The following is a 12,536-nucleotide window of genomic DNA, read 5'->3' on the forward strand; positions in this document are numbered from 1 at the left end:
TGCTCCAAATGATTCTTCTTGTAGGGCAGGTTTACACTACAAATTTGGAGCTGCGCTGCTGTAGCGTGTCTGGTGAAGATGCTGTAAGCCGACTGGATGGAGGTCTCCCACCTCTATGAGCTATGTCGGTGGGAGAAGCTCTTCTGCCCACATAGCACAGTCTACACCGGGGTTAAGGTCGGTTTAACTACATCACCCAGGGATGTGGATTTCTCACACCCCTGAGTGACGTAGTTATGCTGCAGTAAGCATGTAGTGTAGACCAAGTCTTAGGTTCTTAGGGTTCAACGTTGTAAGGTGCTAAGTAACCCATGACTATGGGGCTAAAAATGCTCAGCACCATGTATAATTGAACCTCACCTACACACTTCCTTACCTGGTGCCTTGTATTTCTGGAATGTGTTGTTCACCAATGGAAAGTGAAGCACTATCGGAACTTTAGGATTGCGATCATCCACGAACATATAACACTCCTTGGGTTTCTGCTTATCTGTTTCACTCACAACAATGTGTGGAAAGGGGATTTCCCGTTCTTCACAATACTTCTGGGCCTGATGCAGCACCTGAACTCAGAAGACAAAAAGTAAAGTTATTTTCTTTACTAGATGAGATCTAAAAATCAGGTGGTGCCAGATATTCAAAAGTGCTCAGCTCCCATTTAGGCATCTAAATAAAAATGAGATTTTTCAAGTGCACAGCACTCTGAAGTTCCCATTCTGACCTCATGGCCAGATTTACAGAAGAGCTCAAAAGAGTATATGTCTACATAGTGCTTAACACAGTGGGGCTTCAACCTCAGCCTCCAGGTACTATTGTAATATAAATGTTATCATCAATTATAACAATGTAGTTGTCTGATTTGGCTATTGTTATCTCTAACCACTAAAAAATGCCCCCCTCCAAAAGCCAGGGACAGAACCCAGGATTCCAGTCTCCAATATTCTATTGCTATCTAGCCAACAGCTGGGCAACCCACTGGCAAAGTGTGCGTCGTGTCGCGTCCCCCTGTAGTGGCTGCTCCATACAGAGAAGAGCAATTATTCTTGTAACTCAAGTAAAGGCTTGTGCTGGGAATGTGAAAATCCAGAGTTCAAACTCTGCTGATGATCCATATGGCAGAGGATTTTTTTTTACTGCAAGCAATAGAATTAGTTTTTTCCAGTTTTCTTTTTTTTTAATTGGTTTATTTAAGTAACACGGCGAGAAAACATCCTTCAAACATGCTTTATATATATTTTTTAAATCTGTATATTATGGTGTGCCACATTTTGGTCATTTATCACACATTTTGATTGTTGGTGTCACACACTGGCAGTTTGTGGGATGAGAAATTTGCTTTGAAACTTCTTTTCCTTGTGTTTTTAAATCTATGTCAAGGGCCCTCAGAGCCCGGAATGTGCAGTGTCATGTCGAATTTCTAAATATACATAATGTTCATTTAACATGGCATTTTTAAGTATAGAAAAAATGATTCATCTCATATGGAAATGGTTATTTTTTAGACTGATATTTGTCCATCAGGAACTGGACTGAGACCATCAATTTATTTCAGGTAAATCACTAAACAGCCATCAGTTGGAAATCTACCAAATTGATCTTGGATTCAAACCAATTACTACAGGCTCATTGATTTTTAAAGCCAGAAGGGATAAATATGATTATCTAATCTGGTCTCCTGCATAACATGCCACAAAATTTCACCCAGTAATTTCTGCAGCAAGCCCCAAAACTTGACGAAAGGTCATATAATGCATTATACCCAGTAATAATTCTCTCAGTCATTGAGATATGTCTAAATAGGGCATTTGACCATTCTGATTTCATCCATGATGTCCTGGTCAGCACGCACATGTGTTTGCCTAATTCTACTCCTTTTTGTCTCTCACCTCAAATGGAGCTTCCCAAGAGTAGTTGAATGACAAGATGACATCTACATCTCTCTCTGGCTGAAGCACCAAAGGAAAGGGAGAATTGATAGAGAAAACCCCATCTATCAAGTACAGGCTGTGTTCCATTGGAGTTAGCTGGTTGGGAAAGGCATCCTGGTGAGTGCCTGAAAGACCCCAAAATCATACTGGTCACTGAAGTACACAAAACACATCAATCTAATTTCAGAGAAAAGGTGAAAATCATCTGGGACCCTAAGGAGAAATGTTTAAATACCCTGGAATTACATTAACTGTACTCCCACACCCCAACACCCAGACACCACCAAATCAAACTAAGTTACCTCCACCCTGGACTCTCAGCAAAACGAGACAAATCAAAAAAGATCTATATCTGAGCACCACAGAAAAGCTGATAAGCAAACACCACCACAGGAACCAAGCACCTCATGTGCATTAACTAATCTGTCCTCACAACACCCCTTTAAGGTAGGGAAGAGAGATTAAGTGACTTGCCCACAGAGAGTCAGTAGCAGAGCTCAAAACAGAACCCAGAGCTCTCTAATTCCTGATCCAGTTCCCTAAGCACAAGCCCTTCCTTCCTTCTGGGACAGATAACTTTCATATATGGCAATTTCCAATACAGTCAAAAGGGATTTGAGATGTTTTTGCTCTGAATTATATAAGACCAAGTCTGCTGTCACATATACAAGTACAACCCTGTCATTGCGGTTGTCTGTTTGTAAATGAAGACTGCATTTGGCCAACAGCATTTCCATTGGTGGTGTAGGTGACTTTACTCAAGGAGATCTGGTTTACCCAAACCCCAGTGGCAGCAGACACAACATGTTTTAACTTGTTTAAGACAGCAACTGCATTTTGACCATCCTTCTATACTGCCAATTGAATGGTTTGCTCAGAGCAGCATCTTGCCCATTTTATAAGCTTTACAGCGGTATGTACTTAGATGACACATACTTGCACTGTCACTGCCCGGTCATCTTTCTCTTCCTAACTGTCCCCAATTCCTCTGACACACAGCCTGGTTTCTCTCACACAGAATCTTGTTACCCACCTTTCCAGGTCACAAACTCTTTGGCATTGACGTAGTCCCTGTGAAGGTACAGTCCACGCATGAAGTTAATGTTTTCCCCAGCAGAGAAGCGAGACTTAAATAAATCTTGAAATAAATGTGAGAAAGCTCCACCTGGCATGACCATTCGCTTTTCTAACTGTAAAGGGTCCAGAGTCTGGCGTCCACGAGCCTCATCTGCAAAAAGAAACAAACAAACCAGAATTCAGATCTCTTCATCCAAGCTCAAATTTCACTATTCCCTGAGCATTTTACCCTGAGTTCAAGACACCAGCCATTTTATACTGACATTTCCCCCTACAACAGCTGGGATTTTAAACACAACTGCTACTGTCTTTAGCAGGACTCATGTAGCTAACACCTCAAGCAATATTTTTTAAATGACAGGTATTATTAAGCCCCCACCTACAATAGAATGTTGAGAAAACAATTAAGACAGTTGTCTCCAACCTTGTATACTAGAGTTAAAATCTCTAGTATACGTGGGGCCTACCCATGTCCCCACTTTGGACAGTGCATGGTTTTCACCTGGCTAAGTGGACACAGATAAGTACTATTTAAACTACAAACTTCAAACATATTGCAAGTGCTTCAGGGGACAACTGTGATATTGCCAAATCCTCTGACTCCATAATAGTTGTAGTGTAAATAAGTCCAGAATCTGATGCTGTCGTGAAGTTTCAAAAAGTTGTGGTGCTGCCTATTTTCTCTTTTTCTTCATTATATTGGTAAGGAGAACCAGTATTATCTCTTGTATTACAAACTATTATCCTTTCTTATCTCCTCTGTCAGTCCCACACAATGTTCCCATTATCTAAACCAGGGGTCTCAAACACGCGGCCCTGCCAAACAGCTGTTTGGTGGCACTTAGGACTTTCCAGGAGGGAAGGGGGAGGAGCAGGGATGCAGCACACTCAGGGTAGGAGGTGGAGAAGAGGCAGGGCCAGGGCAGGGATTTGGAGAAGGGGTTGGAATATGGGCAGGGAGGGGGCGGGGACTTTGGGGAAGGGGTTGGAATGGGGGTGGGAAGAGGCAGAGCAGGGGTGGGGTCTCATGGAAGGAGTGGAGTGGGGGTGGGGCCGAGGGCGGGCTTTTGTATCTTTGTATGAAAAGGTTTCAGTGATGTGGCCCTCAGGCCAATGTACTAGTCCTCATGTGGCCCTCGTGGTAATTTGAGTTTGAGATCCCTGATCTAAACTAAATGGGCTACCAGTAGGCAGTGCTGTTAAGACCCTCCTAAATTATCTTCTTTTATGTTGTGAGAAGGGGTTACTTCCTTGAATGGAGGAGATATTTTCAAGGCCCTTTCATATGACTAAGAAAAGCCCAGTCTCTGTCTATCCTTTACCTATAGCTTTGATGGCATCTTTCAGAGATTCTAGAAAGCCAACTTTTGAAGAAATGACCTCTTCCCAGATTTCATCTAGATTGGCAGCAAAGGCACTGGCCCATATTCCTGAAAATGGACAAGGAAAGTATTAATTTAGGTCCCCCAGACTTCTCAGGCACTGAACAGCATGACCAAACTCAATTTCACCACATCAGATATGCATCATATGCAGGACAAAATTCGGATAGGACAGATTATGTTTAATAGAAGTCTTGTTCAGCTAAGAACACAGAGTGTGGTTAGGTGCCTCAGGCCTTGACTACACTGGCGCTGTACTGCGATGCAACTTGCTGCGCTCAGGGGTGTGAAAACGTCCCTCCCCCCCAAGCGCAGCGAGTGCAGCGCTGTAAAGTGCCAGTGTAATCAGCGCCTGCAGCGCTGCACGCTCGCTCGCAGCACTGCAAGCTACTTCCCTCGGAGAGGTGGAGTACTTACAGCGCTGCGAGAGAGCTCTCACAGCGCTGGCGGCGCTGTGAATTGCCAAGTGTAGCCAAGGCCTAACAGTCTCCAGGGACAACATCTTATGCAGCTGTGCAGCTGTTGATATAAGTCACTAAAAATTAAATATCTGATTATTCTTAACCCTCTCATCAATGTGCATCAAGTTACAGTTGCTATAAAGCATAATAGAGTGTTTCTAGAAGCATCAGATCTTACCCTGCAGAAAACAAATTCTGGGCTCCAGACGTTTCCCAAGTAGCAGCCCATTGAAGAATTCACTGCCAAAGTCTTCTATGCGGATAAAGGCTCCATACTTGTGGGTACCAAACTCATAGGGTGTGAACTCACACCACTCTGTGAAAGGGTTAACCAAGATAATTATCTCACAAATACACTTGAATAAATGTTTTCATCCCCAGCCCATTCCTGTGAGAATGACTAAGAGAAGGGGTAGGCAACCTATGGCACTCGTGCCGAAGGTGGCACGCGAGCTGATTTTCAGTGGCACTCACACTGCCTGGGTCCTGGCCACCGGGGGGGCTCTGCATTTTCATTTAATTTTAAATGAAGCTTCTTAAACATTTTAAAAACTTTAGTTACTTTACATACAACAATAGTTTAGTTATAATATTGTAGATTTATAGAAAGAGACCTTCTAAAAACATTAAAATGTATTACTGGCACGCAAAACCTTAAATTAGAGTGAATAAATGAAGACTCGGCACACCACTTCTGAAAGGTTGCCGACCCCTGGATAAGAGAATAATTCAGTTTCTTAACCCATACTAAAGATGTCTATTATGCATGAATAATACATGAATGCCATAAGGTGAAATTCTCCTACATACATCTTACGTATGGCGTGCGAGCAATATGATTGACAGGAGGTTTATTTAACAGAGATTCACGGGAATTCACTATTAAGACTTTTCACCAGCATCGCAAGCTGATATTTTTAATGGTGGCAAAAGGAGTGAAGAATGAATGTAAAGAAGTATTATTGTGCCACTAACAGGAATAATTAAGTAATGGGATTTTCAAATCAGCCAAACAAAATTTCAATCCATCATATCAGCGTTTAAAAGCATGTTGGAGACAAAAAACAAATAAACATCAAATAAAGATGTGCATATCCCCACAGAGAGATACAGCCAAAAACAAACCATGTCTTGGCATTACAATTAGGATTGCCAAGTACAATTCGAGAGAAGATGTGCTACTGAACACATCATTACACGTATTTAAAAGGCAGGGAAAGTTAGGTATACATAATGGGTGAAACCCTAGCCCCAATGGAGTCAATGGCAAATCTCTCATTGAGAGTTTAATGGGAACAGGATTTCACCCAGTACATTCAATGTAGCGAGGGTATGAAGGAGAATTTATGTTGCTGCCCACCATCATTACTATGCTGCGACAAGATTGGGAACAAGGACAAAAATAATTAAAACTGAGGGGGAAATGTAATTTACAGATTTTAGAGGGGGGAAAAAACACTTCACTTCATACCTGTAAATTCATGGCTACTGACATTGGGCTTCACGTTGACAGCTGCATAGATAGGGAAAGGGTTCTGTCCCCACCTGACTGCTGACTGCTGGTCAGACAACTTCGATGGATCCTGCTGGATATGGCAGGGAAATGTCATATCACTTTGGTATTCAGTTTTGCCTTTAAATAGAAGGTTCCTCTTGCCCTTGCAATACCATGTGACTAATCTGACCAATCACACAGCATGAATAGTGAACAACTCAGAGGAAATTCTCAAGCAAATTCTCTTTAGTTTTTCATAGGCTTTTTAAAAACCTCATGGAGTAATTTGTCGAATTCATGATTTCATCTTTTGGTATTTCCACAATCCAGAAACAGAAATAACGTAAGAAAAAACTAGATCTCACAGTGTTTAGTACTCATAAATGGTTCCTTTAGGCATCAAGAGAGACAATAAAAAAACATAATAGCAAATACAAAGTACTAGACACACATACCTACTGAGGAAAATACTGTGAGCCAGGGATTCTGGATTTCTAATCCTACCCGTCTCTTATTCAGCATTTGGCCTTAGACAAGTAACATAACCTCTCTGTGTCAGAGCTACGCCATCCGCAAAAAGAGGTAATGCTTATCTATCTCAGAGGTGTTATAAAGATGAGTCAGCTCATGGTTGTGAAGCATTTTAAAAATACAAAATGTTATGTATTTATGATTATCATAGGATAATTACTATTACATTAGCATGGAATAGGTTTATGATTAACATAGGATAATCACATGGGGCTTTAATCACCGTTAGATATTATTTAAAGTTTTCATTTCTCTGTAAAATTCTGTTTCTCTCTGGGAGAAGTTTAAGAAGTGTTCCACAAGTCTGAAGAGATAAGTTGCCTGAGGCTTCAAACAGGTTTGTTAAACTCCTATTCTGAAGACAAATCATTCACAATCCAGGACTCTCATTACCTTCTGTTGTAAGAAATATTCTATGATAAGGCCCCACAAATCCGTGAGTGTGACCTTCCGTCCTTCTTTCTCCAACAAGACCAGCTGCTGGAAATAATACACCAGTCGTTCAGCAGAAAATGCCCCCACTTTGCTGCTGGTCACAAGTTTCCGAGCAACGCTAATTGCATCCTGGAGATCGTTGTGGGACCAGTGAGGGTCTTTGTAGAGTTTAGACAAACACCTAGTAAAACGTCCACCAAGTTTTTCAGTAAACAACAAATTATTACACAAGATGCCAAATGTCTGGAGAAAGATGGCTGCCCTCCCCACATTGTGATTTGAACAGAACTGAAAGTAACATCACTGTTTTTATTTAACAACATATTAAATTGTAGTCTATAGCACACCTTGGAATCTTCAAGGAATTTGCTTTCCTATTAAAAAATTTTATGATAGGTCACAGTTTGGGCCTCAAAATTGCATTCTCTTAAAGTCTTAATATCATATCTCTGTGCACACCCTCAGACTTTCAGTAACAACCTAATTAATTATTAGTATGAAGAAACTTTCCTAAAGCATCGATTACCATAGTCATCTAATGTCTGGGGCTTCCTATGTGCCCTCTTTTCTTTACCTCAGTATCTCAGACTACTTTAGGCACAAACATACCGCCTTTCCAGTGCCTTCCCTCTAACTTAATTCACATTATTTTTTCTTAATACCTAAACATACTTTGCACACCTTTCTACAGGCCAATTTTATTTTAATGCTACATGGGCTTGTCCCTTGATTTTTCTGCTACAAGCCTGATATCACTAAAACCTCATTTCTTAGAAAGAAGACTTTCAGTGGCAAAGGGACTAAGGCCCCAGAGAGATGGATCTGACTCACTGAAACTGGAAGTAGTCTGAAATCTTTTGATAAGAATTATGTTAATGAAAATATTGCATGGATTGAAGAAAAATGCTCACTTAAAAAGGGGGGGGGGCAAAGATATTATACCTTACTTTCCTGCTTCTCCTTTTTATCACTGATTTGGGGGAGGGAGGCTACTCAGATCCCCTCTCTCCCTGTGATGTACTCCCACAATGGAGATCAGCGGGGCACTTAAGCTGGAGCTCCCTCAAAATAAACAACAGGGAGCTGCTGATAGGGCATCCCCGGTGAGGGGCCCTTGATTCTGGAATTCAATTCTCCCTACTTGGTCTGCCAGAGCCCAGATTTCTTAACCTTCTGAGCATGCTACAATCTCACCTTTTTTCTCCTTTAGTTAAGGCTGTTGAGAGGGGGTGGACCAAGGTGGGTTTATTTATGGGCAGTCCTCTGGGTATATTTATCCTGTAATTTTTAATTTATGGGAGAGGCACCCAGAGCTTGAATGGGCATCTATTGATGAACTTTAGAAATCTGAAGGATAATTAAATAAGTAACCAGATGAATAACAGACTATGGAAATATATGAGCTTATCACTGAATCATCCATGTTGATAAAAGTAAATTGTGTCAGAAGAGTATCATTCCCCAGACTATGCTGACTTGGGTTCTCAGGTCAAAGGACTATGGGGGTAAAGTTCCAGTGACATACCAGGTGGATCCTGAGATTCCACACATATACATCAGGATATCCAAGAGGTCAAGCTGCTGGAGTCCTGACAGATTGCCATAGAAAGCAGTCATGGCTCTCATCCCACCTCCTGATCCCACTACTGCCACTACAGGGATCTACAGGAATAGAAAAATGAAAGGCTATGAAAAACATGCAATTGAGTATACTGCATTTCATACATATGTATTAAATTACACACACACATACAAGGTCATTTGGTTTTAGGTTTCATTTAATGGATTTTCTCATTATAAACAAAAATAAAATATGGGAGGTAGTAAGACAGATAAGTATTCCTATGAAAGGGCTCTGTTGACATTAAAAATCTGAGCCCACTATATCCAAATCTTCTGCTCATTTAGCCTCCGTAATTTTATCCAGGAGTATGAGCAGCCATTTTGGACAGAAAACAGAGACTATTAGCAGCTCAAATAGCTTTCTCCTGTTTTTTTCTGGGTTGTTTGTCCCTGTTCTGCTACTGTAAATCCAAACTGTGACTGTCTTGTATTCTGAACTGCTTTTTCAAAACCTGTGTGCTTACAATCTATTTTCCCATTAGGCTGAGGTTCACTGACAGTACAGTTATCTCCCCCTAAAACTAGTCACAAAGGACAGAGTTCTCTAAAAAAGGATTTCATACCTCGTCTTTCTTGGGTTCCTCTGGCAAACCAAGTGTCTTCTTTAGGGCATGAGAAGCTATTTTCTTCCTCATGTCCAAAAATTCTCTCTCTCCTCTACAGAGGTCAAAACTGATGCGCACATCAAGATCCTGAGAGCTACTCCCACAAGCAAGAGGAGAACAAAGGAGAATAGGAATGGCAAAAAAGAGAGAGATGAACTTTCAGAGAGCCCTTATCACTTGAGACTACCTCTCTGATTTTGTATCCTGCCTCACCAGTTAAGACCAGCTGAGAAGAAATTAAATGCATTTATTTTTCCTTGGTTTTCATTCATACCTGTGTTGCATTCTTGTTTATGTTTTACTAGTATCTGATTTTAAAGAACCAAGCTGTCCAAGTGATAAGAGCCATGAAAAAAGCACAGTTTGTCCCATCTCTGGAACAGTTTTCTTACTTCAGCATTCCAGACCAAACTTCACACTTCAAGACCCTCTGAAAGGCCTCACATCATCAGGACCGCCTCACAAAAATGAAGCTTCCAAACTGCTCTCTTCCATCAGATAATTAAACATTAAAAAACAAAATAAAATATTTAAAAAATTGTACCTGACAAATCTGTTCAATCACCTATACAATTTCTCAGATGATACATGTGGAGAAAAACGTTTATACAGTCAAAAACGCATAATATACACTCTTTAGATAAATCTATTACAAATCAGGGAACAGTTAGAAGCAAGACATCAGCAAAACAACTGAAGTTAGTTCTAATGTTCTTCCACTCACAAGATTATGCAGTCAATTCACTTTTAAGCTGTATCCCTTCCCCAACCCTGCTTTCCATTTTGCCTTTTTACACCATAAGCTCTTTGAAACAGGGCTCTGACTCCTTACATATTTGCCGAATGCCCATGCATCTCAATAGAGCGATAGAAGTATTAATATGTCTAAAAGAATTGTAACAACCTCCCAGAAAAAGGCAGATATAAAATCTGATTAGAGGAAAGTCCTAAACATTCAGCAGATTGAAAATATTTTAAATGTGTATTAATGACATGATGTGTGGTTTATACCAGACCATGCCTTAAACAGGAATCAGCTATACTTTGAAAAAAATATAATCTACCAATAATGACATACATTGTACAGGTTGGAACTGAGTGCTAGCTCTCCTGCCCATGCTCAAAAACAGACTTCAATGATAAATTGCAGAACTGGAATTAATTTGCAAACTGGACACCATCAAATTAGGCCTCAATAATGACTGGAAGTGGCTGGGTTACTACTAAAAGTAATTCTCCCTCTGCTGATACTCACACCTTCTTGTCAACTGTTGGAAATGGGTGACATCCACTTTGATTGCATTGCCCTCGTTAGCACTACAAAAGTAATTTTCACTCTCTTGCTAGTCACCCTTTCTTGTCAACTGTTGAGAATAGGCCACTTCCACCTTAATTGAATTGACCCATTTGCACTGACCCCCCACTTGGTAAGGCAACTTCCACCTTTTCATGTGCTGTATATATATACTGCTTACAGTATTTTTCACTCAATGCATCTGATGAAGTGGGTTTTAGCCCACAAAAGCTTATGCCCAAATAAATTTGTTAGTCTCTAAGGTGCCACAAGGACTCCTTGTTGTTTTTGCTGATACAGCCTAACACAGCTACCACTCTGAAATTTTTCAGATTTGACTTCCGTAAGCAACTCTTCAGCACTCAGCCCCAAGTTTGTTATAGTTTCAGTTCTTTTTCTGAGCCCACAGACACAATAAGTTTCAAATACAAGGAAAACTGATTCTACAGTAAAGTTACAGTGAACTGATACAACAGAAGAAAAAACCCTCTACACTAGGAACCTTTTTTCATTTGAGACACTCAAGTAAAATGAACCGTAACTGTGACTGAGATAGGTAAAACAGTTACCAAGATAGTTTATAAATGAGAACAGTATTTGCTTATCATATGTTCTTTTAGGAATTTCTGGTATCTGACGCACCTCTCTTCAACCTTCACAGTCAGATCCACACCTTGCCCCTGGAAAAGAAGGAACAATCCTGAACCAAAGGATAGTTTTACAGACGGTCTCACCCATAAGCCATAAAGAATTCCCACAGCTTATCGTAAAGTAATTATACAAGATCTATCCAGAAGTAAAGCCAACTCAAAGACAGGCCATGTTATGTTTTCACCATACACAAAGAACAAATATATGCTTTAGTCAGAGGGAGCTTTATTGTAATTAAGAAAACAAGAAAAGCTAGCAATAAAGTCACCATAAAGGAACAGTGGTGTACTGTGACAATGTATAGAATATGTGGGACACTATGATACTGTTGATACCAATATTATAAAATTGCAAGGAATCTGACCAGATACGCTGTGTGAGGTATCTGCCAAAATGTTACCATTTGCCAAGTATGATAATTTTGTTTATATGTTTGTATCACCTTTTATTATGAGTTATAGATATGTAGGGTGTTTCCAAACTTGTGCTTTGTTTCTGGGTGACACCCCCAGACAGATTGGCATCAGCACTGCTTAGCCTGTTCAATGGCCCATCAAGGGTCATCACTTGTACAATGTATCCACTGAAAGGAGCCAGGGAATACACCTCATGAGTCAGCAGGACTTGTAGGGGCATACCTATGGACAGAGGCTTTAAGGCTTTTCCATGCCCATGGGCTGTGAAGCTTGTGTTTGGGATACAAAATACAAGCCACATAGCAATAGGAATATAAAGGGCAGCTGCATCATCTGCTTTTTGTCTTCAATCCTGCTTCTTACCTCTGGAGTAACTTTTCTACAAACTGAAGCTCTGAACAAAGGACTGAATGACCCATCCAAGCTGTGGATGTGTTCCAGAGGGATTTTCAAGCCAGCCATCTCACCAATACTACTAAGAACCTGATATATGGACTTTGAAGTCTCTGGGTGTATCTGAGCACTTTATCGTTTAACAAGTCTCTTCCTGTTCTTTCTTTTTTCTTTAAAATAAACCTTTAGTTTTAGGTTTCAGAGTGGTAGCCATGTTAGTCTGTATCAGCAAAATCAACGAGGAG

At 40.5% G+C, this 12,536-nt stretch overlaps 1 protein-coding gene across 1 annotated transcript in view; it reads right to left on the reverse strand.

The window, feature by feature from the left end:
- LOC117876140 (cytosolic phospholipase A2 zeta-like) overlaps positions 1-12,536 on the reverse strand; it is a 38,712-nt gene that overhangs the window by 1,310 nt on the left and 24,866 nt on the right. Inside the window, 10 exon segments of the mRNA XM_034767979.1 lie at positions 377-563; positions 1,887-2,053; positions 2,962-3,156; positions 4,328-4,435; positions 5,027-5,164; positions 6,320-6,434; positions 7,268-7,490; positions 8,835-8,971; positions 9,496-9,631; positions 11,474-11,511. Of these exon segments, the coding sequence (XP_034623870.1) occupies positions 377-563; positions 1,887-2,053; positions 2,962-3,156; positions 4,328-4,435; positions 5,027-5,164; positions 6,320-6,434; positions 7,268-7,490; positions 8,835-8,971; positions 9,496-9,631; positions 11,474-11,511 (1,444 nt within the window).

This window comes from Trachemys scripta, chromosome 4 (genome assembly GCF_013100865.1).
Source record: "Trachemys scripta elegans isolate TJP31775 chromosome 4, CAS_Tse_1.0, whole genome shotgun sequence".
In the NCBI taxonomy this organism is placed as follows: domain Eukaryota; kingdom Metazoa; phylum Chordata; order Testudines; family Emydidae; genus Trachemys; species Trachemys scripta.